Source organism: Zalophus californianus, chromosome 9 (genome assembly GCF_009762305.2).
Source record: "Zalophus californianus isolate mZalCal1 chromosome 9, mZalCal1.pri.v2, whole genome shotgun sequence".
Lineage (NCBI taxonomy): Eukaryota > Metazoa > Chordata > Mammalia > Carnivora > Otariidae > Zalophus > Zalophus californianus.
Window position 1 is genome coordinate 98,760,800 of NC_045603.1, and position 24,450 is coordinate 98,785,249.

The 24,450-nt window shown below is 48.2% G+C and overlaps 1 protein-coding gene across 1 annotated transcript in view; it reads left to right on the plus strand.

The window, feature by feature from the left end:
• Nucleotides 1–24,450, plus strand: part of VWF (von Willebrand factor) — a 145,158-nt gene that overhangs the window by 15,005 nt on the left and 105,703 nt on the right. The window contains exons 4-9 of the mRNA XM_027595203.2: nt 4,647–4,749; nt 5,285–5,493; nt 11,703–11,827; nt 21,199–21,415; nt 23,056–23,178; nt 24,063–24,174. Of these exons, the coding sequence (XP_027451004.2) occupies nt 4,647–4,749; nt 5,285–5,493; nt 11,703–11,827; nt 21,199–21,415; nt 23,056–23,178; nt 24,063–24,174 (889 nt within the window). The remainder of the gene's footprint in view (nt 1–4,646; nt 4,750–5,284; nt 5,494–11,702; nt 11,828–21,198; nt 21,416–23,055; nt 23,179–24,062; nt 24,175–24,450) is intronic.

The following is a 24,450-nucleotide window of genomic DNA, read 5'->3' on the forward strand; positions in this document are numbered from 1 at the left end:
TTGTTTATCTCTTTTTTTCTCAGCTTCTTTATTTTCCATCATTTGGTCCTCTGTATCACTGATTCTCTCTTCTGCCTCATTTATCCTAGCAGTTAGAGCCCCCATTTTTGATTGCACCTCATTAATAGCCTTTTTGATTTCGACTTGGTTAGATTTTAGTTCTTTTATTTCTCCAGAAAGGGTTTCTCTAATAACTTCCACGCTTTTTTCAAGCCCAGCTAGTATCTTTAAAGTCATGATTCTGAACTCTAGGTCCGACATCGTACTAATGTCAGTATTGAGTAGGTCCCTGGCAGACGGTACTACCTCTTGTTCTTTTTGCTGATGTGATTTTTTCGTCTTGTCATTTTGTCCAGAGGAGAACAGATGAATGAGAGAACAGAATGCTAACAGGTTAACAACGTCTCCAGCAAATATACTCTATACAAATCAGAAAAGACCTGAAACCAGGGGACAAGAAAGGGAAAGAAAGAAGAGGAAAAAAAGGAAAAAGAAAAAGATAAAAACAAGCAAAAACAGAACAAAACAAAAAAAACAGAATATGATCAAATATGATCAGGCTAGTGCATAGATCAGTGCCACACACTAGCTTTTGGGCATATTTTGGTCTGTTAGAAGAAAGTGCCTCCTAAAATTTTAAAGGAAGAAAGACTTATATATGTACAAAATAAGGGTTGTACAATGAAGGGATGGCAGATGACTGTAAAGATGAAAATTATAAAAGATTTTATAAAAGGACTTGATAAGATAAGAAGTTGTTTTTAAAAAGAAAGAAGAAGATTTAAAAAGAAAAAGAAAAAAGAAAAAAAAAGAAAAAAAATGGGAGAGAATGTGATCAGGCAGGAGACTAGAACAAACCCATACACTAGTGATTTAGGGTATATTTTGATCTGTTAGAAGAAATTTTATCTCAAAATTTTAAAGAGAGAACAACTTATATATATATATGCCAAAAATAAGGGTAACTACTATGAAGGGATAAAAATATGACTCTAAAAATGAAAAATAAAAAATGTTTTTTTTAAAAAAGGGATTGATGAGTTGTTTGAAAAAGGGAAAAAGAAAAATTCAAAAAAAACAGTTAAAAATATTAACTTTGAAAAACTAATGAATTATGGTAAAAAAGCCATGAATTCTATGTGCAGTATTGCCCTAGCGCTGGAGTTCTCCCGTTCTCCTTGATCGCTAAACTTGGTCTTGGCTTGCTGGCTGTTCGTGCTGATCTTCTGGGGGAGGGGCCTTTGCCTTGGTTCCCAAATGTCTTTGCAGGAGGTGGAATTGCCCCGCCCTTGTGAGTCCCGGGCTATGCAAGCTGCTTGGGTTTGCTCTCGGGAGCTTTTGTTCCCTGCACGCTCTCGGTACAGCTTTGGAGGACCAGGGTAAAAATGATGGCCTCCCAATCTCCGCCCGGAGGAGCTGAGAACTCGGGGCCCCACTCCTCAGTGTGCCCCCAGAGACAAGCAGTCACTCCCGTCTCCCCGGTCTCCAGCCGCACTCCGTGCTCACCCAGCCTGTGATCGAGCGTTTCTATGTCTGGCACCCGACCCCATGTGGAGTCTCCAAACCCAGCAGATCCCTGGGGTGCACTTCCGCGCCGCTCCTCCCAGGGGGAGGAAGGGGAGTCTCCCCGGCTCTGCCGCTTGTTGGGTCCCTGCTGGAGGAGCAGTGGCCCGACTGGGCCGTGGATCACGGTTTATGGTAACCCTGAGCTGAGAGCCCGCGCCTTGGCTCCGTCTCTGCAGCCGGCTTCCCCGCTCTGATACCTGGGAGCTCTGCCGCACTCAGGCACCCCCGGTCTTTCTGTGGCCCCGAGGGTCCTGAGACCACACTGTGCCGCAAGTGTTCCACCCCCAGCTTAGCCACTGGAGCGACGTCCCTCAGCGGAGCTGACTTCTAAAAGGTCCGATTTTGTGCTCCCCGGCTCTATCACTTGCCAGAAGCGGCCGACGGAGGCCCCCTCCCCCGCCGTCTATCCTCCCGAATATCGCCTCAGATTCATTGTGACATTGGGCATGATGGCAAGGAAAATTGTGTTGATGAGGAGACAGGTTCTGTGGTCATAAGGGACCCAGAGCCCCCGACTTCTTGGGCTCATCGTCCACCCTTTCCCATGGGCAGGTGGTGAATGGAACTGTGCCTGGGTGATGGAGCTGTGCATGGATGGGCTCAGCTCCAGAACAGGCCCAGGAGAGGAGCTGCGAAGGCCCCGGGGCACGGAAGCCTCCAGGGAGGGACTGCCAACTGGAGGTGGTCATCAGATTTCCCATTTGCTTGTTTTTTTCAAGATTTTACTGCAGAAATGTCCAAGTATTCAGAAATGAAAGAATAAGACAGCGAACACGCATATGCCCACCACTCAGATTCTACCATTAATGTTTAATTCTGTTTGTCTGATCACCTATCTATGTGGTTGTGTTTGTTTTTCTTTGGCTAATTTCCTGCCATCAGAAAGTTTGTTTAACTGTTTAAAGATTTGCTTGCTGCAAAACTGTTCTAAGTGCAAATGCAGAGCAGACAAGCTCCTCAGGCAAACAGGACAAAAACCCCTTTAATGTGGTTGGTGTCTCGTTTTCCTCCTGACAGTGTTGGTCCAGAGCTCTGCAGACTGTGGTTTGTGTGCTGTGGGTGGTCTGTGGGCCTTTCCTGAGGGACCCTGAGCTGCTAAGAGTGGATCATTCAGGAAGCTATTCTTAGAATGGACCAGTTTTTTACGTGTGACTCTCTCACTGAAATCTCACCAGAAGTGACTACATTTTCTGCTTGGCACACGCATGCGTGCGTGTGCATGTACGTGTGCATGTGCACGTGCATGCGTGTGCGCCATAGCTCATCGCTGTCCTCCAGCAGCTTGGTCCAGCTCAGGCATCAGCTGGGGAACTCCTCTCTGACTTTGTCAGTGGCCCAAGCCATGGCAGCAGCACCTCATGCCAACGAACCTCCTCGTCTGCTCTTAGTTCCAGAGATATTCTTTTTTTTTTTTTTAAGATTTTATTTATTTATTTGAGAGAGAGAGGGAGCAAGCACAAGCAGAGGGAGAGGGAGAAGCAGGCTCCCCGCTAAGCAAGGAGCCCGATGGGGGCTTCGATCCCAGGACCCTGGGATCATGACCTGAGCTGAAGGCAGATGCTCAACCAACTGAGCCACCCAGGCACCCCAGTTCCACAGACATTCTTACCTCTTTTGCTGAGCGGCTGGAGCCCACACTCTTCTAGGAGAGGAATATTTCCTCATTTTCAAGGTTAACCTTTTGGCCTGAGTCCTTTGCCCCATTTTTGCAGGATTCCTCAGGCACTGAGCCCCATCTTTGACCCCGTTTTCTCCAGCATCTTCCATCTGCATGTGCACTGCTGCCCTTCATCTACCCTATTTTCAGCAACTTCCAGGTCTCCGAGGCTGGAGACTCAGACTCCGCTTGGTTCCTTCCGGCTCCTTCACCTCCTGTGGCCAGTCGGTAATCTTTGGAGATGATGGGATTAGTCTCCATGGTGCTGCAACAACTGGGGCTCCTGCTTGTTTTCCTGCTTTCAGGTCACTGCCCCCACCCTGCCCTCACAACTGAACCCTTGTTCAGAGACGATTTTCTCATATGTTTGCCTATTCACACATCTCTCATGGCAATATTGATCATTTATCACCTTCTTCCTGAGTTTCCCACGTGGGGTGAGGCACTTTGCCAGCAGGATCTCTAAAGGCCTCCCAGAACATCAAATTCAGTAACCTGAGACAGAACTCATGACTCTCCATCTTATTTTTTTAGAAAAGATTATTTATTTATTTATTTATTTGTCAGAGACAGAGAGAGAGGGGGAGAGAGAGAGAGAGAGCGCACAAGCAGGGGAAGCAGCAGGCAGAGGGAGAAGCAGCCTCCCCGCCAAGCAAGGAGCCCCACGTGGGGCTCGATCCCAGGACTCCCAGGACCCCAGGATCATGACCTGACCCGAAGGCAGACGCTTAACAGACTGAGCTGCCCAGGCACCCCAGGAATCTCCATTTTAAACAAAGAGCCCAGGGATTCTGGTTTGGGCTGTCCCAAGAGAACATTTTACATAACTCTATCCTAGGGTACCTGTTACAGATAACTCACAATGTTGCTTTTATGTGCCGCCTTACAGTATGGTCAATTATTGCCTGCTTATCTTACTTAGAGTGTAAGCTCCCAGGGGTGCCTGGGTGGCTCAGTCAGTTAAGTGTCTGCCTTTGGCTCAGGTCATGATCCCAGGGTCCCGGGATCGAGCCCCTCATTGGGCTCCCAGCTCAGCGGGGAGTCTGCTTCTCCCTCTGCCTGCCGCTCCCCCTGCTTGTACACTCCTTTTCTCTCTGTCAAATAGATGAATAAAATCTTAAAAAAAAAAAAAAAGATTGTAAGCTCCCAGAAGAAGGGGTCATGCTTTTATAGTTTTCTTTTGAGAAATAGAAGAGACTGTTATCGGGCTATGTATCCAGAAGGCTTCAATAAATATTTTTAGATGAACGGCAAAATGAGTGAGTAAATGATATTTTTGGGAAGATTTTTATTGCCCGTTTAAGTCCTTGGGTTGGGGGGAGTTTTCCACGGAGATGAGATTTGTGATGTACATAAGATGATAGAAATAAATGTCCTAACTGTCTTGGTAATAATCACTGACACTGACTCTTTTCTCTTTCAGGGGGCTTCCAAAATGGCAAGAGAGTGAGCCTCTCCGTGTATCTTGGAGAATTTTTCGGCATCCATTTGTTTGTCAATGGTACTGCGCTGCAGGGGACTCAAAAGTAAGTCAGAAGTCTGGAATGTCTGGAAGGTCCGAGTTAAAAAAGATAGGACGTGGGGTGGGGGGTTCGCCTGGGTGTCTCAGTTGCTTAAATGTCTGCCTTCAGCTCAGGTCACGATCCTGGGGTCCTGGGATCAAGCCCTGCATCGGGCTCCCTGCTTAGTGGCAGCCTGCTTCTCCTTCTCCCTCTGCCACTCCCCCTGCTTGTGCTCTCTCTCTCTCTCTCTCACTCTGCACTCTCTCTCTCTCTAATAAATAAATAAAATCTTTAAAAAAAGGACCCTAGGGATCCCTCTTGCAACCCCTTGTTTTTTCAGCTGAGGGAGCTGGGCCCCCGAGAGCGGAAGTAAGTGTGCCCAGGGAAAGCGAGTGGCAAGGCTGGGGGGGAGCACCATGTCCCAACTCCCAGTCTAGGCCCTCAGCGACTTTGCACCAAGGTCCCAACGCTGGAGCATGGATTTGGGGTTGAAAGGTGGGAGGGACACCCAGGAAACGCATGAGAAGCGGGCTTCCTGAGCTCATCCTTGACCCTCCAGCATCTCCATGCCCTATGCCTCCAATGGGCTGTACCTGGAGACTGAGGCTGGATACTACAAGCTGTCCAGTGAGACCTACGGCTTTGTGGCCAGAATTGACGGCAGTGGCAACTTTCAAGTCCTGCTGTCAGACAGATACTTCAACAAGACCTGTGGGCTCTGTGGTGACTACAACATCTTTGCCGAGGATGACTTCAGGACACAAGAAGGTAAGCATCCCTGGGATACCATTTCCCTGGAGTTGGTGTTATGCTTGTTGTTTACCCACTTACAAACCTTCACTAATATGCCCCCAGGCATGTCATGTTTATCCTGCCAACCTTAACTCTGAGCATTCCACCCCACTGCCTAGACCTCCCCCCAAACCACACCTTGGAGGTTGGTTGGTTCAACTTGGAATTGCCCACAGCAGGTTACACAGGATAGATGGTTGGTAGATACTGGATGGTTTGAACAGACCCTCCTGAATGAGTTCAATAGAACTTCATGGAGGAAGTCTATAAAGGGTGGTCCACTGTCCATAAAGGCCAGTCTATGTGTGTGTTTGTGAGCAACAGACGGTAACATGGACAATGGGGAAACCACTCCTCATCTTTAATCTTCTTTTGATAACTTCAGTTACATAAACATTTAATGAGTGATGCTCCCTTACAAAAGCTGAACATTTGTACAAAAGTTCTTCTTCTTCCTTATGACACAACTACCCTCTGATTAAGGGGTAAGCATCTAGAGAAACGGTTGACCATTCCTTTCATTTCATTGCATATGTTGGAAAATAGTAAGATCATTTGTTTTTGTCTTCTCCAGCACTGATTTCTCAAGCTTTGTATCATCCTATATGTACATTTGAGGCTATACATTTTCCTCTAAATGCCATCTTAGCCACACCAATTTTGATATTTTCATTTTCATTTAGTCCTATGGATTTTCTAATTGCCATTGACTTCTTTCTTAACCTGTAGAGTGTGTTCAAAATTTCCAGATGTTTAGAATTTCTAAAGTTATCTTTTGTAACTAAGTTGATTTCTAATTTAGAAATCTGAGGAGATTTGTTTGTGGCCTCCTACATGATCTTTTTTGCAATTCTAGGTATGTTCTAAGAGAATGTATTCTCTGATTGGGGCGGGATTCTATGTATACTTGTTGAATTAAGTTTGTTAATTGCGTCATGCAAATATTCTATATATTTACTACTTTTTGTCTTCTGCAACAAACTACCCATTACTAAGAGAGCTGTAATAAATTTTTCTACAGTGGTGAAGAATTTGTCAATTTCTTTGTGTAATTCTATCAAGTTTCCTTTATATATTTTGAGCCTTTACAATTAGATTTTAGAAATATTGAATCTAGTGAACTGCTCCTTTTATGTAATGACTTGTCATTTTTAACAATACCTTATGCCCTAAAATCTGACATTAATATATAGGCACCTCACCTTTTTTTTAGGTTAGTATTTGCTTGACATATGTTTTTTCCTACTTTCAACCAGTCTGTGTGGTTTTATTTCAGAGGTATTGCATTAAAGAAGCACATAGCTGGATTTTATTATTATTATTTTTAAAAGTCAGATTTATCGAGGTATAATTTACATACAGGTAAGGCCACCCTTCCAGGTCTAAGAGCTTTCACCAAAGTGGAGAGCCATGTAACCACCACAAACTATGGAACAGTGTCCTCCTCCCAGAATTCTTGTGCTCCTTTGTAGGTGAACTCTCCCTGAGCCCCTAGCCCTGGTAGCCACTGACCTTTTTTCTGTTCCTATAGTTTTGATTTTTCCAGAATTCATGTAACTCTAATCATACTGCACTTGGAGTATTTTGCCTTCCATGTCCGGCTTCTTTCACTTAACATCATCCACTAGGGATCCATCTGTGTTGTTGCATGTATCAAGAGATTGTTCCTGTTTGTTGTTGAAGGGTACTACCACAATGTGCTTATCCATGCACCCAGGAAAGTACATTTTGTCGTGTCTAATCTTTGGCAATTATGGCTAAAGTTGTGATAAACATTCATGCATGGGCACCTGGGTGGCTCAGTCGGTTAGGCGTCCAACTCTTGATTTCAGCTCAGGTCATGATCTCAGGGTTGTGAGATCAAGCTCCGTGCTGACGTGGGGCCTGCTTAAGATTCTCTCTCTCCTTCTCCCTCTGCCCCTCCCCCCCCAAAAATTCACATATAGGGTTTTTTTCCCCTCCATTTTAAAAATTGTGGTAAACACACATAAAATGACATTTACTGTCTTACTCATTTTTCAGTGCACACTTCAGTGGCGTTAAGTACATTCACATTATGATGCAACCAGTCACAGTGTCTGTCTCTGGAACTCTTTTTCTCTTGCAGAACTGAAACTCTATACCCACTAAGCAATAACTTCCCGTTCTTCCCTCCTCTTCCCCAGCCCCTGGCCACCACCACTCTACTTTCTGTCTCTGTGATTCTGACTACTCCAAGTACCTCATGTAAATGGAGTCATACAGTATTTGTCTTTTTGTGCCTGGCTTATTTCACTTAGCACAATGTCTTTACAATTCATCCATGTGTTGTGGCATGTGTCAGAATTTCCTTTTTTTGTATTTAAATCATTTATTTCAACACAGGCACTGTTTTAAATTTGCACCTTGCTTGGTAACATATTTCAGCATCTAGAGAACAGGTTTGAGAACAACAACATAGAAGGATTACTTGTCAACAATTCAACAAAAGTGTTTAAGGCACGTTTGTTTCAGAAACACAGATGTGCCAGTCACAAAGAGCCATGAAGGAAGTGGTAATGCACTCACAAATTTGCTTGGAAAGTACAAGATTACATATTTACCCTATATACGTAAGTGGGATATTCTGAAGCAGTATCGCTATTATTAACAATAAACCCTTAGGAGGAAAGTCACTTTTTTATTGCCGCATAATCAACATCCAGTGTTATATTGGTTTCAGGTGGATAACATAGTGATTCAACACTTCCATACATTACTCAGTGCTCATCAAGATAAGTGTAATCACCATCTGTCATCAAACCATGTTTTACAATCTCATTAGCTATATTCTGCCCATGCTGTTCTTTTCACCTCTGTGACTTATTTATTTTGTGACTGGAAGTTCATACCTCTTCATCCCCTTTAGCTCAGAATTTCCTTCATTTTTAAGCCTGAATGTACATTGTATGTATCTACCACGTTTTGCTTATCTGTTCATGCCTTGAGGACACTTGGGTTGTTTTCATGTTTCACCAGAGTGAATAATGGTGTACAAATATTTTTTCAAGACCCTGCCTTCAGTTCTTTTGGGTAGATATCCAGAGTTGGAATTGCTGGATCATGTGGCAGTTCTTTTTTATTTTTTATAAGATTTTATTTATTTATTTATTTGAGACAGAGAGAGAGAGAGAGCACAGAGGGAGAGTGAGAGGGAGAAGCAGACTCCCCTGAACAAGGAGCCTGAGGCAGGGCTCAATCCCAGGACCCTGGGATCGTGACCTGAGCCGAAGGCAGACACTTAACCGACTGAGCCACGCAGGCACCCCTCATTCTTGTTATTTTAATGTAACATAATCTCTCCTGTCTTCTTACTGGGAAGTTTTGCCTCTTTTCATTCATTTTATATTCAGTTGTGTTGTTGATGTATTTCATTTTCTATTAATCCTCTCATTTTGTGCTTTCTACTATTACTGCTTTTTAAAATGTTACTTCTTTCCTCACTACCTCACTGAGCCCTCCACCTTGTTTGAATACCACTAAATTTGGCATTATTATTATAGCTTTACACAGTCATTGCTTCTTTAGATATATCTTCATGTGTAACAGGTTCTTTGCTCATCATTTCTCCTTGTATCTCATTCTTTTCTTCTAGGTTCAATTTCTATTTTTCTAAAAAACATCCCTCAGTACTTCCTTCATTCAGGGTCTGATAGTGATAATGGCGATAACTGGAACCAACTCCCCCTCATTCTTACATGGTACTTAAGCTAGGTATAGAATTCTAGGACATCAGTGATTTCTCATAGTACTTTGAAGATACCATTCCATTGTTGCTCTTGAGAAGCAGATTGTCAGTCCAACTGTTATTTCATTGCAGATAGTATCATTTATCTTTGTATACAAGTCATCTCTTCGTTCTTGGCAATCTGAAATTTTACTATGTTGTGTCTAGATGTGGGTTTTATTTTTATTATCTTTTTTAAAAAATATTTTATGTATCTGAGAGAAGAGAGAGAGAGAGAGCACAAGTCGAGGGGGAGAGGAGGAGGAGGAGGGAGAAGCAGACTCCCCGCTGAGCAAGGAGCCCACTGTGGAGCTCCGTCCCAGGACCCTGGGATCATGACCTGAGCCGAAGGCAGATGCTCAACTGACTGAGCCATCCAGGCGTCCAGGTTTTATTTGTATTATCTTGCTTGAGACTGTGATTCCTGAAACTAAGGACCCTATCTTCCATCAGATTTAGAAAAATTTCAGTCATTTTCTCTCTATCTGTTAGACATATATTGGATATTTTTATTCCAGCTTTTTTTCCCCCCCATTACCTTACTTTCATTTTTCTATCTCTCTATTCCTCTTTGTTACTTTTTGGGTAGTGCAGTCATGCTCGCTGGTGAGAACTGATTGTGTGGGTCTTTTCCAAGTCTGCATCCAGTACTGTCATGTTTGTAGTTTGAAATTGGCCATGGTGGGAGTATCTGCAGCATGGAAATCAGCAAATCCTAAAAATTAGGACTTTGCTTTTCCCCAGACAGATGGCTCATCAGCACATCACTACTTAGAGCTCTCTTCTGGTTCACTAATTCCCTCAACTTTAATTTCCAGATAATGTCTAACCCATCAGTTGGGTTTTCTATTTCCATGACTATATTTGTAACTTTAGAAGGTAAATTTGGTTCTTCTTCAACTCTATTGTTTTTTCTTATTGTCTTGTCCTTGTATTAGGTTTCAATGTCTTCTTTATAACAATAATTTTATTTGTTTTATCACCTCCATAATGGTATTATCTGAAGTTTTTGGAGTTCTTGTTAGAAAGTGAACAAGCCTGTGTGACATGGTGACTAAGAACCCAGAGGGCACCTATCATAATGCCTGGCTCACAGTAGAAACTCCAAAAATTTAAATTCCCTTTGGCTTCTTCCATGGATTAGAACAACAGCAGTTTATTCTCTCACAAGTTCAGGAGGCCCAAAGTCTAAAATCAAGGTGTTGGTAGGGCTGCAGTCCCTCCGGAGGCCCTAGGGGAGAACCTGTTCCTTGCCTCTTCCAACTACTGGGAGTGATCCCTGACTTGTGGCCACATCCCCGTCTCTGTGTGTGTCTCTGTCTCTCCTCCCGTTGCCTTTACGGCTCACTTAGGCGATGCAAGACATGCTCTTCCTCTCAAGATCCTTAAAACCTTCATCACATCTTTTGCCCTAAAAGAGAATATTCATAGGTTCCAGGAATTAGGAAGTGAATCTTTGAGGGGGGGCATTTTCCCTGCTGACCACACGCCAGATGCCAACTGACAATACTTCCAAGGTCCTGCCTTTCTTTCCCCAAGGATAGTTTCTTTTCTATTCTCAAGTACATTATTTGGCCTTGAAACATGCTTCACTCTTCCGGACCTGGTTATGCAAAAGGACTGTTGGCTTCAATGCTCCATTAGTCCCTTTGCAGTGAAGACTCAGAAGTGGTATTAGGAATCTCCTTTGCCATGGAAGCCCATAGGCCCTCCCTCTGTTGTGGGAGCTGATGGTAGCATGATCGGTATAGGACTAAGGCCCCAACACTGTGAAAGCACAGGGGATGCAGTGACTGGGGGCTCAGGTTCCATGTCACATTCTTACCTTCAATCTGCAAAAATATTTTGAGTGTCTACAAAGAGCCAGATGAGAATCCAGAGGTAAGAGACACAGCCTGTCCCCTGAATTAGGGAGCTCACGGTCAGACAGAATATGAATATAAACAAAAAGAATACTAACACAAAGGGCGATGGGAGTTTTGCTGGAAGGATGGCGGGGGTGCTGAAGGAACAGGCTGGGGCAGGGGGCCGGGAGCAGAACTCGTTCAGAAGGGCTTCCTGGAGGAAGTGGCTCTGGGCCTGCATCTCAAAGAATGAGAGGAGACAGTCAAGGTACTAGGGGGTGGAGAACATTCTGCAGAGGGGAAAGGCACGCAAGGACATGGAGACAGCGTGGATGGGCGTGCTCCTCATCGTCTTTCATATCGTCTTCCTCACTGTGTGCATCCATACAGCCACCCCTCACCACACACTGGCTAAGCCCTGAGGCCCGTGCCCTGTGGTATTCCACTGAGTGCTGCACAAAAGGTACTCCCCAGCCAAGACGCCTGTGTACCCATCTAACAGAAGGTTGATTCGGGTGACGACAGACCTAGAGTTTTCACTCAGAAGTCCTGGGTCAGGCTTAACTGTGACTTCGTTCCTGAAACCTTCTCCACAGGGACCTTGACCTCGGACCCCTACGACTTTGCCAACTCCTGGGCCCTGAGCAGCGGGGAACAACGGTGCAAACGGGTGTCCCCTCCCAGCAGCCCATGCAATGTCTCCTCTGAGGAAATGCAGCAGGTGGGTACCTCTGGGGTGGTCTGAGGGGAGTGGGACTCCCGGGAGTGAGAAGCAGAAAGTCATCTGAGGCCTCAGGTCCTCCATCGAGGTGTGCAGTGGGCCTGCCTCTGTGGGTCCCTCTGGCTCTTCAAAGAAGGGTTCCCACGGGCACCCATTTTCTCCTGAAAACCAACTGTGGCCGGAGTCTGGTTAGCTCTAATCTAACACTCTTCTGGAACCTGGAACTCTGAAAATGGCTCTGTCTAATGAGTTGGTAGAGTGAGCAACTAGACTTTTCTGTTTTGCACTTTAATGCCCTCTCTTGTCCCCAAATATCTCCATCATCACCTGCCACCTGTCTGAAAGTCGGCAACGGGAACATATTCCTCTTTAGGCGTTCAACAAGTGGTTCTTATAAAGTACAACTAGGAGGGCAAGGCCCCATGGTCTCACTGGCACATCAGCAGGAAGGGGGCTGCTTTATCGTCAGGGAAGCCGAGGGGAGAGGAGGGAGGGGTGGGCCTGAGGTGTCCAACTTGGGCATGATAATATTTTCCTGAGGCTGTGGTGTCAAATTAGTCAAAAAATTAGTGGCTTACAGCAACGGAAACGTATTCTCTCATGTTCTGGGAGCCAGAAGCCTGAAGTTAGTTTTCCTGGGCCAAGATCACGGTGTCACTAGGGCCGCTCTCCCCTGGGAGGCTCTGGGGGGCGAATCTTTCCTTTTCCAGCTTCTGGCGGCTGTGGCATTCCATGGCTTGTGGCCGCATCAATCCAGTCACTGCCTCTGTGGTCCCACGGCCTCCTTATCATCTGTGTGTGCCTCTGTCCTGAGACTCAGTACAGATGGTGGCACCTCCCATCCCTTTCCGCACAACCCCTGTTTCTAATCATATGGTAGCTCATTAGCGGCTTCTTCCCCTTCAGAGTTGCTCCTTACAACCCCACTAACCAGAACCTCCCCCTTGGAGAGAGGAGGGGTCTGGTGGCAGAGAGTGGGCAGGACTGCACCCCTGCACCTTCTGCAGGGGTGGCCTTGTGCCATGGTGGGTGGGGTGTTGGGAAGGTGATGCTTCTGATGGGGAAAGACCTCCCTTGACAGATGAACCCTCTCGCCCTTGGGGTCCGGCTGCCGGGGCTGAGAGAGGAGAAGCAGCATGGCTCCGGGGTGAAGCTGGGCCCTTGTCAGCACAGGGATGGCCCTACTGAGGCTGTGCGCACACACTCACTGGCAGGGGGACAGGGTTTCTTGGAGGTGGTGTAAGTCAGGTCCCTCATGCAGGGAGTGACTGGGGACCTGTCAGGAGCAGCGGTGAGAGAGAGCAACCGAGAGAGGCAGTGCTGGGTGGTGGGGAGGGTGAACTGCCATATGCTCACAACTGAGGTCTCAGCTGATCGTTCAGGGAGCTCTGAAAGCCGGGGGGGGGGGGGGGGCGGTGGCCAGGCAAGCCTGAAATGACCAGCTGGTCATCAGATGTAGGCTTCCTTTGGGCAGGGAGGCAGGACAGTCTCTTGGACTGAGGGCAATGCGTGCACGGATGCAGCTGTGAGCCCTCAGCAGCTAGCGCTGCTAGCGTGAGGGGATGCGTCCTTGGCTTTGAAGGGCATCTGTGCTGCACCGGACAGCCCCTGTAGAACGCTGTCCCCCAGCCCCCACCCAGGGAGCAGCCGCCCTGTTCCAGCCCACAGCAAGAGGACAGCCCCCGCTTATCCCCGGGCCCACGGCCCTGACGGGACTCGGCCGGCCACGGTGGGCCTCTCCAGTTCTCTGGAGCTGTGAGGAAACCGAAGCCACGGGAGGCTAAGTACCTGCCCGGAGTCGCCAGCTAACAAGCTGCAGAGTCAGAGTTGCCCATCTCTGGCTCTCCAGTGGCTGCTGTTCGGCCTCATTGCCTCAGGCTGCTCATTATCTCTGCCTGTGGTCCTTGGGTTTTCCCTCAGGAGATGGCTTCCAGGATTCTTATGGTTCCTTTCAGCTCTAGAACTCTCTGTGGGTTTCAGTGGATTGGGCTAGAGAGACAGGTTCCAATAAGTCTCAGTAAACATTCAGTGGGTGGATAAATGCGGAGTTGGTGGTGCTGTGTCTGGGGATTGGGACTACCTTCACGGTATCCATTCCCCGTCAGCAGCTTGCAGAAGTCCGATTTACCCAACTCTGCACACAAGTAGGGAAACTCCAGCCATCCTCTACTCCAGAAGCAAAAGACACACACACACACACACACACACACACACACACACACACACACACAGTCCCCCACCTTAGCATGAGAGACCTTCATTGTTAGCTGGTTATTCATGCAGTGAGTCTCTTCCAGATTGTTCTATCAGAACCAAGGACTTTGTCAGGCACAGGAAAATACTCTAGCTTGATATTTAGTCCAGCTGCCTAGATTGTAAACACAATTTCCAATTTCTAAACAAGCACATTCCAAATGCCTCCTTTTCTTGGGTTTCCAAGGTTTCAGTGGTGCTAGGTTTCCGGCTTGTCCATAAACATCTGTGTCACCTGGAACATAGCCCAGTACTGGCAACCAACTAAGGCCAACCAAGTTCTAACACCCGGGAGGAGGGTGGTGTTGTGTGGAAGAGGGATGTTTACTCTTCTTTCCAGGAAAACTTTTGAAATATCTGGTGCATGCCCTTGGTAGCCCCTTGATTTTTTCTCCTCTGTGGGTCTCAGCATTATGCTAAGGATATGGGCTTGGGGTCAGGCCACTTCCTGGCTTTGTAACTCTGGGGGAGACACTTGCCTTGTCTGAGCCTCAGTTTCTACATGCGTAAAATGGGCATAGGAAGAGCAACCCACAGGGCCAGTGCAAGGATAAGAGAGAATATGTATGGAGTGTTTAGGGCGGTGGGGCTCAATTGTATGAGCTGTTCTTCTTCTTATTAATATTATTATTATTATTTATTGACTCCTGGTGTCCTCCCGCTGTCTGTTCTCCAGGCTGCAGTGGCCATACCATGAGAATGGGAAGAGGCCAAACACACACTTTGCTCGCTTTAAGCATAAGCTCCAAAATTCATTCCTTTCTCTTCTCCTCCCCTCCTCCCAATTATAACCCAGTTCCTTTTGGGGAGCTGAGCACAGCATGAGGTTAGAAGGAGAGAAGGTGTCTAAACATTCAGCTGACGGGCAGGGTAAGTGACGGAAGCCAAATTTTCTTCTAGAGCTGCTTGGTAACCCTAGTGAATTTCAGATGGAGTGCCCTCCAGGAATCATGTGCACTGAAGGGCAGGAAGAGAGATTTTGATCATTTCTGTCTTTTATTTCCTAACTTACTGTTTTGTGCCTGGCAGGCGGTTCCCCCCCACTCCTGCCCTTCAGTGTTCTCTAGGCAGGGGTGGGGTTAAGGCAGGGGGTGCCTCAGTGGTGAGGTGGGGCTGCAGGCCATGTAAGTACTAAATCGGCTTTTCGAGGACATGGACTTTGTGTCACTGTATTTTGCAAACACGGGCCAGTGCCAAGTAAGCTGGACAAATACTCCCCTACCCTTGGAGTACAAAGGGATACTCTCACCAATCCATAAGAGATGGGAGGTGAAAACGATTTTCAAATGAAGAACCTGATACTAGGCCAAGTTGAGGAAGCAGATAGGACACTCTGTCTCCTGGGGACAAAGGGGAGGGAGGGAGGGAGGGAGGGAGGGAGAATCCAAGAGAAGCCTTGTTTTTCTCCGGGGGTGCTTTTTGGAGGCTCCAGCGGCAGGCTTGCTACTCACTTTGATGCGTTTGGTGCGTTGAAGTCCTTACTAACCAGTGTCCTGGGAGCAGCCTGAGAAATTGGTTACCAAGTTCTTAGGGCTGGGCTGAGGCCCCCTAACACGCCAGACCTCCCCAGGCACAAGCTTCTTTAAGCTCAGCCCTAGTATGAGGTTGTTTACCGAGAAGACAGACCTGGCTTGGTCTCAGCCAATCAGGTTGTGTTCACCCAAGACACGGGCACTCTCACTGGCTGGGAAGCGCAATGACTCATCTCCTGGGAGGTGATTAGTGCCGGCTTTGGAGTTGTTCTCCGCTGGCTTCGTTCATCCCCTGGGCCCCCCGGGTTCAGAAGTCAGGTCTGGTAAATGGGCATTGCATACAAGCGCTTGCCATTGTGGCTCTAAGGACCATTTGCAGTGGCAGAGTGTTCTGGGGAAGGCTACATTGACCTAAGAACTTTTCTTGAGAGCCGCCAGAATCTATTCTCCCCGCTTCTCTGCCGCTCTCCTTCTTCCCACGCTGTAGCAAGGAGTCAGCTAATTCTGAGCCGGGTCATGTTACTTATACCTAGCGGATGAATGTTTCCTTGTTATGCCAACAAAACCCCGGAGCCTCTCTACTGGGACTGAATAATGGCTTGTTTGATTGCATGCAAATTTCCAGTATTTTTTAGCTTTTGAAACAGAGGGCGGGGCTGCTGTGGAGTCTGGAGCTCAGGGTGCAGACCTAGTAATAAAAAGCCCCAAGCTTTAAATGCTCAGATAATTGATGTTAATTTTCAGGTAACTCTAGTGTATAATGAACATTTTAGAAAGATTCTTAGGTTGCCTTTTTTTTTTTTTAATGCACATTCTGTTAGGCTGGGGACTGTCAGCAAGGGCTGAACGTTATGAAGGGATCCTGTCTTTGTCCTCCGTCCTCACTACAACAGGAAGCCCAAGGCTGCAGCTAGTCCACCCAATATTCTTACTAATTAGAAAAAGGTGCCCCTTCCTCAAGGCACTTTACCACTGCCTGTTGGGAAATTGCCATAATAAGCATTAGAAGTGTGCATAGAATGTACGTGTACCTGGGTGGTGTCTACAGTGTGAACGGTAACCCCTCAGCATGTTGCCACCATGCATTGGATGCCCTGCAGAACTGTACTCAATGGCCATGACCTTGACCTCGCTTCCACTGGGAAATGTTGCTGCAGCCATCCTCCTCCAGGATCACCTCCCCCAGACTGGGAAGGCCATTTCCTGCTTTTGCTGCTGCCTTCCGAATGTGAGGACTCTTTCGGGCCCCCGGCCCCAAGAATTCACTCCGTATACCTCCCCAGAGTTGGTCCTCAGGATGACCAGTCTTTCTTGAGAAGACCGGGTACACCATTTATTACTCGGCCTTCCAGTGGTCAATTGTCGGGTAGGAGCAATAGCAACCTCAGGCAGGTGTCTGGAACGGAAGAAATTTTTTCATCGATGTCAGGAATCTTAGGCTTATCCTAAGTCAGAGTGGCAGTGAGCCCGTGTGCTGGTGGTGGGATGGGGGTGACCTTGACCAGTGTGCTTTTGGGGTCTAGCTTTATAGCAGAGATCAGGGGCTGCCACAGTGTTTCAGAGACTTCCTCCCAGTCAAGCAGTATTTATCTGACAAACCCTTGAGGAGGGTCAGATAAGGTCCTAGCCCTCAAGCTTTCAGTTCAAATGGCTTCCTAACATAACAATCTCAAAATCCTTTAATAAAATGTTCCCTGAGTGGCTTTCTTTTCTTTTTCTTTCCCCTGATGAGGACAAGAATGAACAAGAATCTGATGGTGCCCATGCGTATATATTTATTGAAATATTTTGTGGGGCTTGGGTGATAGTAAACTACGCAGACTGGACCTGCAATCTTGTTCAAGGGACAAAACGCATACGGGAAACTGAACAACTATGAAAGAGAACAACATAAATGCCATCTTGGGTCAGTAGGTGACAAATTGCCAAAAGAATGGTGAGTGGTATGGCGACTCAGGGAATCAGCTCTTGGCACAGAGCCGATGATCTTTCCTTCCTGGGAGCAGGATGAGTGGAATGGTTCCATCCCAGGGCTTAGACAGACCCCAGACTGGGAACCTGGGGATGGTGCTTGGCCTGTGTCCTCCCAGCCCACTGAGCCCTGCCCTGGTCCCTGATAATTGCTCACATACCTCCCAGGAGACCAGGGCAGAGGGTAAGGAGGGTCCTTTGGGATATGGGGACTTCTGTGACATATCCAGTTACCCTACTTCTCATGAGGGCTGTAACCCAATCATCTCAGAGAGAGGAATGTCCAACTTCACACACACAAAAACCCCAAACAAAACAAAACAAAAAAACCCCATCCATTTGGTGGAAATCTATTGACCAGTTTCATGGGGGCTTTGTAAGCCAGATCTTGGAATGTGGGTGGGAGTCCCAGGCCAGCCAGAAGATATAAATAGAATCAGCAACCCTCCCCCATCCATCCTTGCTGGCTGACCAATGAGAAACTATGCCCAACCATGGGGTGAATTCTTGAACCCACTATTCTGGACCTGTTCAGGCGCCAGGCGCCTCCATACCTCCTCCAGGGGTAGCCGCCGGGCACCCACCCCAGGGCTGGAAAGATCAGGGCCTGGGTGAACAATCTTGCACTTTATATATTAGCTTCTCCTTCCTTTGTTCACTTCAGTCCTAGGAATGTCCCCTCCCTTTTCCTTGGTCAGCTGTTTGGGAACAAACACAATAGCTAAGCTTTAGATCTCCTCCCCGGCTAGGCTATCTGCCGCTGGGGAGATGTGCTGCTTTTCTCTCCTGCTCCCTCAGACTGGGCTCGGCATCTCCGGCATCTCCGGGGAAGAGGTCTGGACTTCTTCAATGAACTGCAAATGAGATTAAGTTGGGCTGCAGTTGGGTCTGCATACCCACCCGGGCAGGGTGAAGTCATGGGCTGACGGAGCTGGGGCTGGATCTCTCCTGCCAGCCCCTGGCACTGCAAACAAGAGATGAAGGAAGATAGAAGTAGCTGATGCCAGGCACTGGAGCCAGGGACACGCTGGGAGCGTGCAGATGAGCTGACCGTCGCTTGTGTCTCAGCCAGAACGGCTCAGCAGAGAGCTGTGGAGAAGCCATTTTTGAGCTGTGTGGCTGCTGTTGACAGTAGGCCGATGGCAATAGTGATAGGCCCTTGATTGCCTTTCTCATGTAAAGTTGTCCAGTCTTATTTTGCAGCCACCGTAGGTATTGCTATCTGTGTCAGTTAGGAGTAGGTCCCACTGTGAGTGACCAGACGCCTAAATTAACAGAGAAGTTTGTTTCTCTGTCGGTGTAAAGAAGCTTGGGTGGGATGGGCAGGGCCAGCACCGGACGCCTTGGTGTTGGGATCCGGGGTCCTTCGGTCTCCTTTCCCTGTTGTTGTTGGCATGGAGTTTCCACTTCACGGTCCAAGATGGCGGCTCACGCCTCGGGCATCACAGCCACATTTCATCCGTGGGGAGACAAGGGGCTAAGAAAGAAGCACCCTCGAGTCTGGAACGAAGTCCATGACCCTTCTGCTTATGTGCTATTGGGCAAAGCTTAGTTATGCCTACTCCCAGCTGCCGGGGAGGCGAAGAGATGGAATCTTTGTTCCCAGTGGGCACATGCCCAGGGGATGATTGAAAATTGAAGGTGCTATGACTAAGAAAGAAGGGAGGAACAGATCCTAGGCAACTTTGAATCTCCACTCTGCCTTCTTTATAGGGGAGGAAACAGAGGCACAGACCGGTGAGATCATTTTCCCACAGGCACACTCTTTGGAAGTGATGGGGTTGGGACTGTAGTGCAGCCGTGCTTCTAAAATCCATGCTCTGTCTTCTGTACTCCCTTTGTCTAACCCGGTGTGAGGAAACAGCTGGGGAGGGCCGGGGGCATGGAGGAAAACCACGTAAATTGTGGTTTGGTGACAGGTGACGGGCCTGTAGGATGCAGTCAGGCTTTGAGCCCTGCTTGCTACCGCAGTTTGTAAACTGTGTGGTCTGATGACCCCCTGACATTCTTAAGAATAATAGAACATTGGGTAGGGTATGTGCTATGGTGAGCGCTGTGAATTGTGCAAGACTGTTGAATCACAGATCTGTACTTCTGAAACAAATAATGCAACATATGTTAAGAAAAAAGAAGAAGAAGAAGATAGGAGGGGAAGAATGAAGGGGAGTAAGTCGGAGGGGGAGACGAACCATGAGAGACGATGGACTCTGAAAAACAAACTGAGGGTTCTAGAGGGGAGGGGGGGGATGGGTTAGCCTGGTGATGGGTATTGTGGAGGGCACGTTCTGCGTGGAGCACTGGGTGTTATGCACAAACAATGAATCATGGAACACTACATCAAGAACTAATGATGTAATGTATGGTGATTAACATAACAATAAAAATAAAAAAAGAGTAATAGAAGACATGAAAGAGATTTTCTATGGATTATCTGTTGATTATGGATTTGGATTATCTATTGGTATGTATTATATTAGAAAATAAAACAGAGAAATTTACAACATACTCATTTAAAAAATAATAAACATATTATATTTAACAAGATGACATCTTTTTAATAAAAGCCACTATAAATTCCAAACAGAAAAATATCTAGAGAGGAGAATGGCATTGTTTCGCAGTTTTGCAAATCTCTTTATATCTGGCTTAAGAGAAATCAGCTGGATTCTTCAGCTGTGACATTCTGCCCTGCTTCCTAGATGGATTGGAAGATGCACCCCAACTTCAGAGATTTTATTTTATTTTGTCACATAAAGAAAACTTTCATTTGCCGCAAATAAGGAGATCACAGGGAATGGCTTCCAAAGCTGTGACTCCCAACTTCAGAGATTTTAAGATTTTATTTATTTATGTATTTATTTGAGAGACAAAAAGGGGGTGGGGCAGAGTACAGGGGGAGGGAGAGAGATAAGCAGACTCCGTGGGAGCCCAACGCAGAGCTCCATCTCACAACCCTGAGATCGTGACCTGAGCCGAAACCAAGAGTCAAACACTTAACCCACTGAGCCACCCAGGCGCCCCATCAACTTCAGAGATTTTTTTTTTTAAGATTTTATTTATTTATTTGAGAGAGAGAGAGAATGAGAGAGAAAGCACATGAGATGGGGGGAAGGGTCAGAGGGAGAAGCTGACTCCCTGCCGAGCAGGGAGCCCAATGCGGGACTCGATCCAGGCACTCCAGGATCATGACCCGAGCCGAAGGCAGTTGCTTAACCAACTGAGCCACCCAGGCGCCCCCAACTTCAGAGATTTTAAACTGAAAGAAAGAAAAGGGGGGGCAGTTAGAATCATTAAAACACAGAATGCAGAGATGTTTACGAAGACAATACCTAGCAGTGTTTGTACTACTGTGTTTCCAGAGTAGTAAGCAACAATTTTGACCCCGCCCTGTGTTGTTAAGTTGAGGGTATCAACAAGGTGGTAAAATCCAAGGACTGCGTTTGCCTAGCAGAGGATCTGGGGGACATTTCCGAGAATCCTCTGGATTGATAAGACTGTTGAATTTGGGAACTGTTGATCAGCACCTACTCCGTGCCCAGTGTGAGGGAGCGTCCCCGGTTTTCCAGGCAGGGCAGGCTCTTCGCGGAGCCACGTCCAGGAAGACATAAGCCAGTGCCTCGCAGAGCCTGGTCTGCATGGCTCCTGTCCTCAACGTGTGGTGTCTCGTTCCTGCAGGGCCCATGGGAGCAGTGCCGGCTTCTCAAGAGTGCCTCGGTGTTTGCCCGCTGCCACCCGCTGGTGGACCCTGAGCCTTTTGTGGCCCTGTGCGAAAGGGCTCTGTGCACGTGTGCCTGGGGGCTGAGGTGCCCTTGCGAGGTCCTCCTGGAGTACACCCGGGCCTGTGCCCAGCAGGGGATGGTCTTGTACCACTGGACTGACCACAGCACCTGCCGTAAGTCTGCGGCCCATGCTCCCGGCTGGGGATGAGTGGTGTCTGTCCTGGGGTGTCACTAGGGAAGCCCTCGGGCTGTGTCATGCTCCTGAGCCACCTGATCACAGAGGCCTGGCCCCGCAGGGGGTGTCCTTTCCCTTAAAGGCTGCAGCTGGGAAGGCCGTCCGGCACCTGTCCCCCTGCCTCCGTTCTAGGCCATGCCTCCCCCAGTGCCCCAGGACTCCCTCGGGAGATCTATTCCCTGGACTGGGAGAACATTCCCCGCCTCTGACGGGAATCCCAGCTGTCCTGATTTCGGCTCACGGCTTTGCCGCCTGCCTGTCTGTGTCGACGAGGAGCAGGGAGTTGTCCAGACTGTCCGCGGCGGCGGTGTGATCTTGCAGAGCTTGGCAGTCTCTCCATAAGCCCTTTCCTTTTATGAACCCAGCCTTCTCTCCTCCCGGCCCAGGGCTCCCCTTTCCCTCCTCCTCACCTCGTGATGCCCGTGGTTTGGATCTCCCAGTCTCACTGGATCCCTGCTCACTGTCATTGTAACCATCCCCAAATTATCATAATTAAGTAGGAGCTTCTGTGGTTCCCTTGCAAGAAGCCTCCTCTCTCCCCAGACTTTCCACCACGGACTAAAAGCCATGCAGATGGACAGTGCCATAATTACACAGGCCATCCTGGCTGCTGGAGACAGAACAACCGGCCAAATATTTACAGCACACACATGTTTTTCAGTGTGTGTCCCCCCCCCCCCCCCAGCTTATAAATCAGAGCTTTTATCTCTGCTGTGGGGGCGTGAGAAGGTGGCTATTAGCAGCTGGTTTCTCCACAGTCAGGTGGAGTGGCTGTTATTTTAGGTCTTTGAAGATAGGGTTGGGGGGGATGCCTCTTGGAGGAGAAGGGGTTCGGAACAATAGTTTGGTGTTGCAAAGCCCAGGAAAGGGCATTGGTATGTTCCGCTTCTTCAGCTGCTCTAAGCATCAGTCAGCCACAGGGTTGAGAGACAAAGGAGGGGAGCCGGTCCTTGCCCAGCAGGAGCTGGGTCCAGCGGGGGAGGACAGATGCTTAGGTGATAAGCCTCTGAAGACAGTCCTGCAGCACCGTGGAAAATAAATAGGGAGCAAGTCACCCATGTAGGGAAAGTGGGTGTGAATGGTGTGTACCCTGTGCTGGGTGGGGCCTTTGACTGGGGCCAGTTTCATGAGGAAGAGGAGCCCTCAGAGGAGGGATGTGATGGAGGACGCCACTCACCCCTTGCTTGGCCCCAGAAGGACATTTATTTTTAACCTAGAGCAGTTTGATATTACCTTGAAAGGGTTTTAGGTGAAAGGGACAGAGCATAGGGGAAAAACAACAACAACAAAATACCAAGCTGGTCATGGAGAAACAGATGACCAAGGGGCAGAAGTGGTGGTCCTAGGTGACCCTGCTGAGTCTTAGCCAGGCTCTACAAGATGGAAGATGTCCCTTCAGGGGAAGAGTGGTTGGCAGGGTGGTCTTGGAGGGCACGTGGACCATTGGGGTGCCACTGGGGTGGAGCTGGCACCTGGGGCCCTGAAGACAGAGGGGAGCAGACAAGAGAGCACAGGGGCTCTGAGGACGGCGTGGCTCTCTGGGGTGCTCCGGGGAGACTGCTGGGTTTTCCGTTTCAGGACCGGCATGCCCGGCAGGCATGGAGTACAAGGAGTGCGTGTCCCCTTGCACCAGAACTTGCCAGAGCCTGCACGTCCAAGAAGTGTGTCAGGAGCAATGCGTGGATGGCTGCAGCTGCCCTGGTAACAAACTTCTCACTTTATTCACAAATCCCAGACCTTGCCAGTGCCCTTGGCTTGGGGAGGCCAGATGAAGGCCACTTGTGTTTGTCGCCTGTTGCTGAAATCAGAAGCCTTTTATTTATTTTTTAAAACATCTTTGTACAGAGGGATCAGGATTGAGCCGGGGGTTATTTTTATTTCTGTTTTCCTGTTGTGCTGGATCCGTGAAGGCGCGTGTGTCTCGGAAACAGAAGGATGGTCTGGGCTCCGACAGTGACTTTGTTTGGGGAGCACGTGGCCTGATCTGAGCGGCACTTTTGTTTTCTCAGTTGCGTGTCTGGGAACGGGTCTCGGGTGAAAGATATTTTAAAACGTCTCCTGGGTTTGCCTTGTGAGCTCAGCTGAAAAAGAGCTTTGCACTAGAAAATGTTTCTCAGGAGAGGCCGTGTGAGATTTGGTGAAAAACGCTGTTTAATTACTGAGAGTGAGGCCTGTGTGTTTTGACTAATGACTTCCCCGCTGGATGACCTTGAACAAAAACTCTTGCCTCCTTTCTTCATCTGTTCAATGCAGGTTAATTATGCCCTCTTTCTCAGTGCGTTAATGTGAAAGTAAGGGTCCTACAAGTTCTTCAAGCTTCCTGGGAGACGCTCTCAGCCTCGACTCATGCCTTCCTCACTGGAGGACCTTGAGCAAAGCTCTTTCCCCCATTTCTTTGACAGTAGAGAGAGATTAATAATCTCCCTCCCCCCCGTATGGCCCTAACGGGAAAGAGCAACATCACGGAACAGGTTCTTTGAGCTTCCTGAAGAAGCCCTCCGCTGTGATCACCCATGGGGATTCTGTAGCTGGGAGATGAGTAATGATGATAAGCTGAGTCTTTGCCTTGATGTCCTTGAACACAGAGGGACAGCTCCTGGATGAAGGCCGCTGCGTGGGGAGCGCTGAGTGTTCATGTGTGCATGCTGGGGAGCGGTACCCTCCGGGCTCCTCCCTCTTGCAGGACTGCAACACCTGGTACCTGGGGCTGCGCCGTGGGGTCTGGGAGGGCGGCCCAAGGGCAGTGGATGGGGATGCTGGGCAGTGGGGGCATCTCCAGACCTCTTTCCTTTGCTGTCTTTCCCTGCTCAGCTGTCTTTCAGGAGCCCCCATGGCCTGCCGGCGTGGGCCTGGGTGGCACCCCTTTCAGCAGCCCTTCTGTCCTCTCTTCTCCGAGCTGTGGGGGAGGGGCAGCTGGGCGGACTAGGAATTTCATTGCTCAGCGGCTGGGTGGATTTTTCAGGGACACTGGGT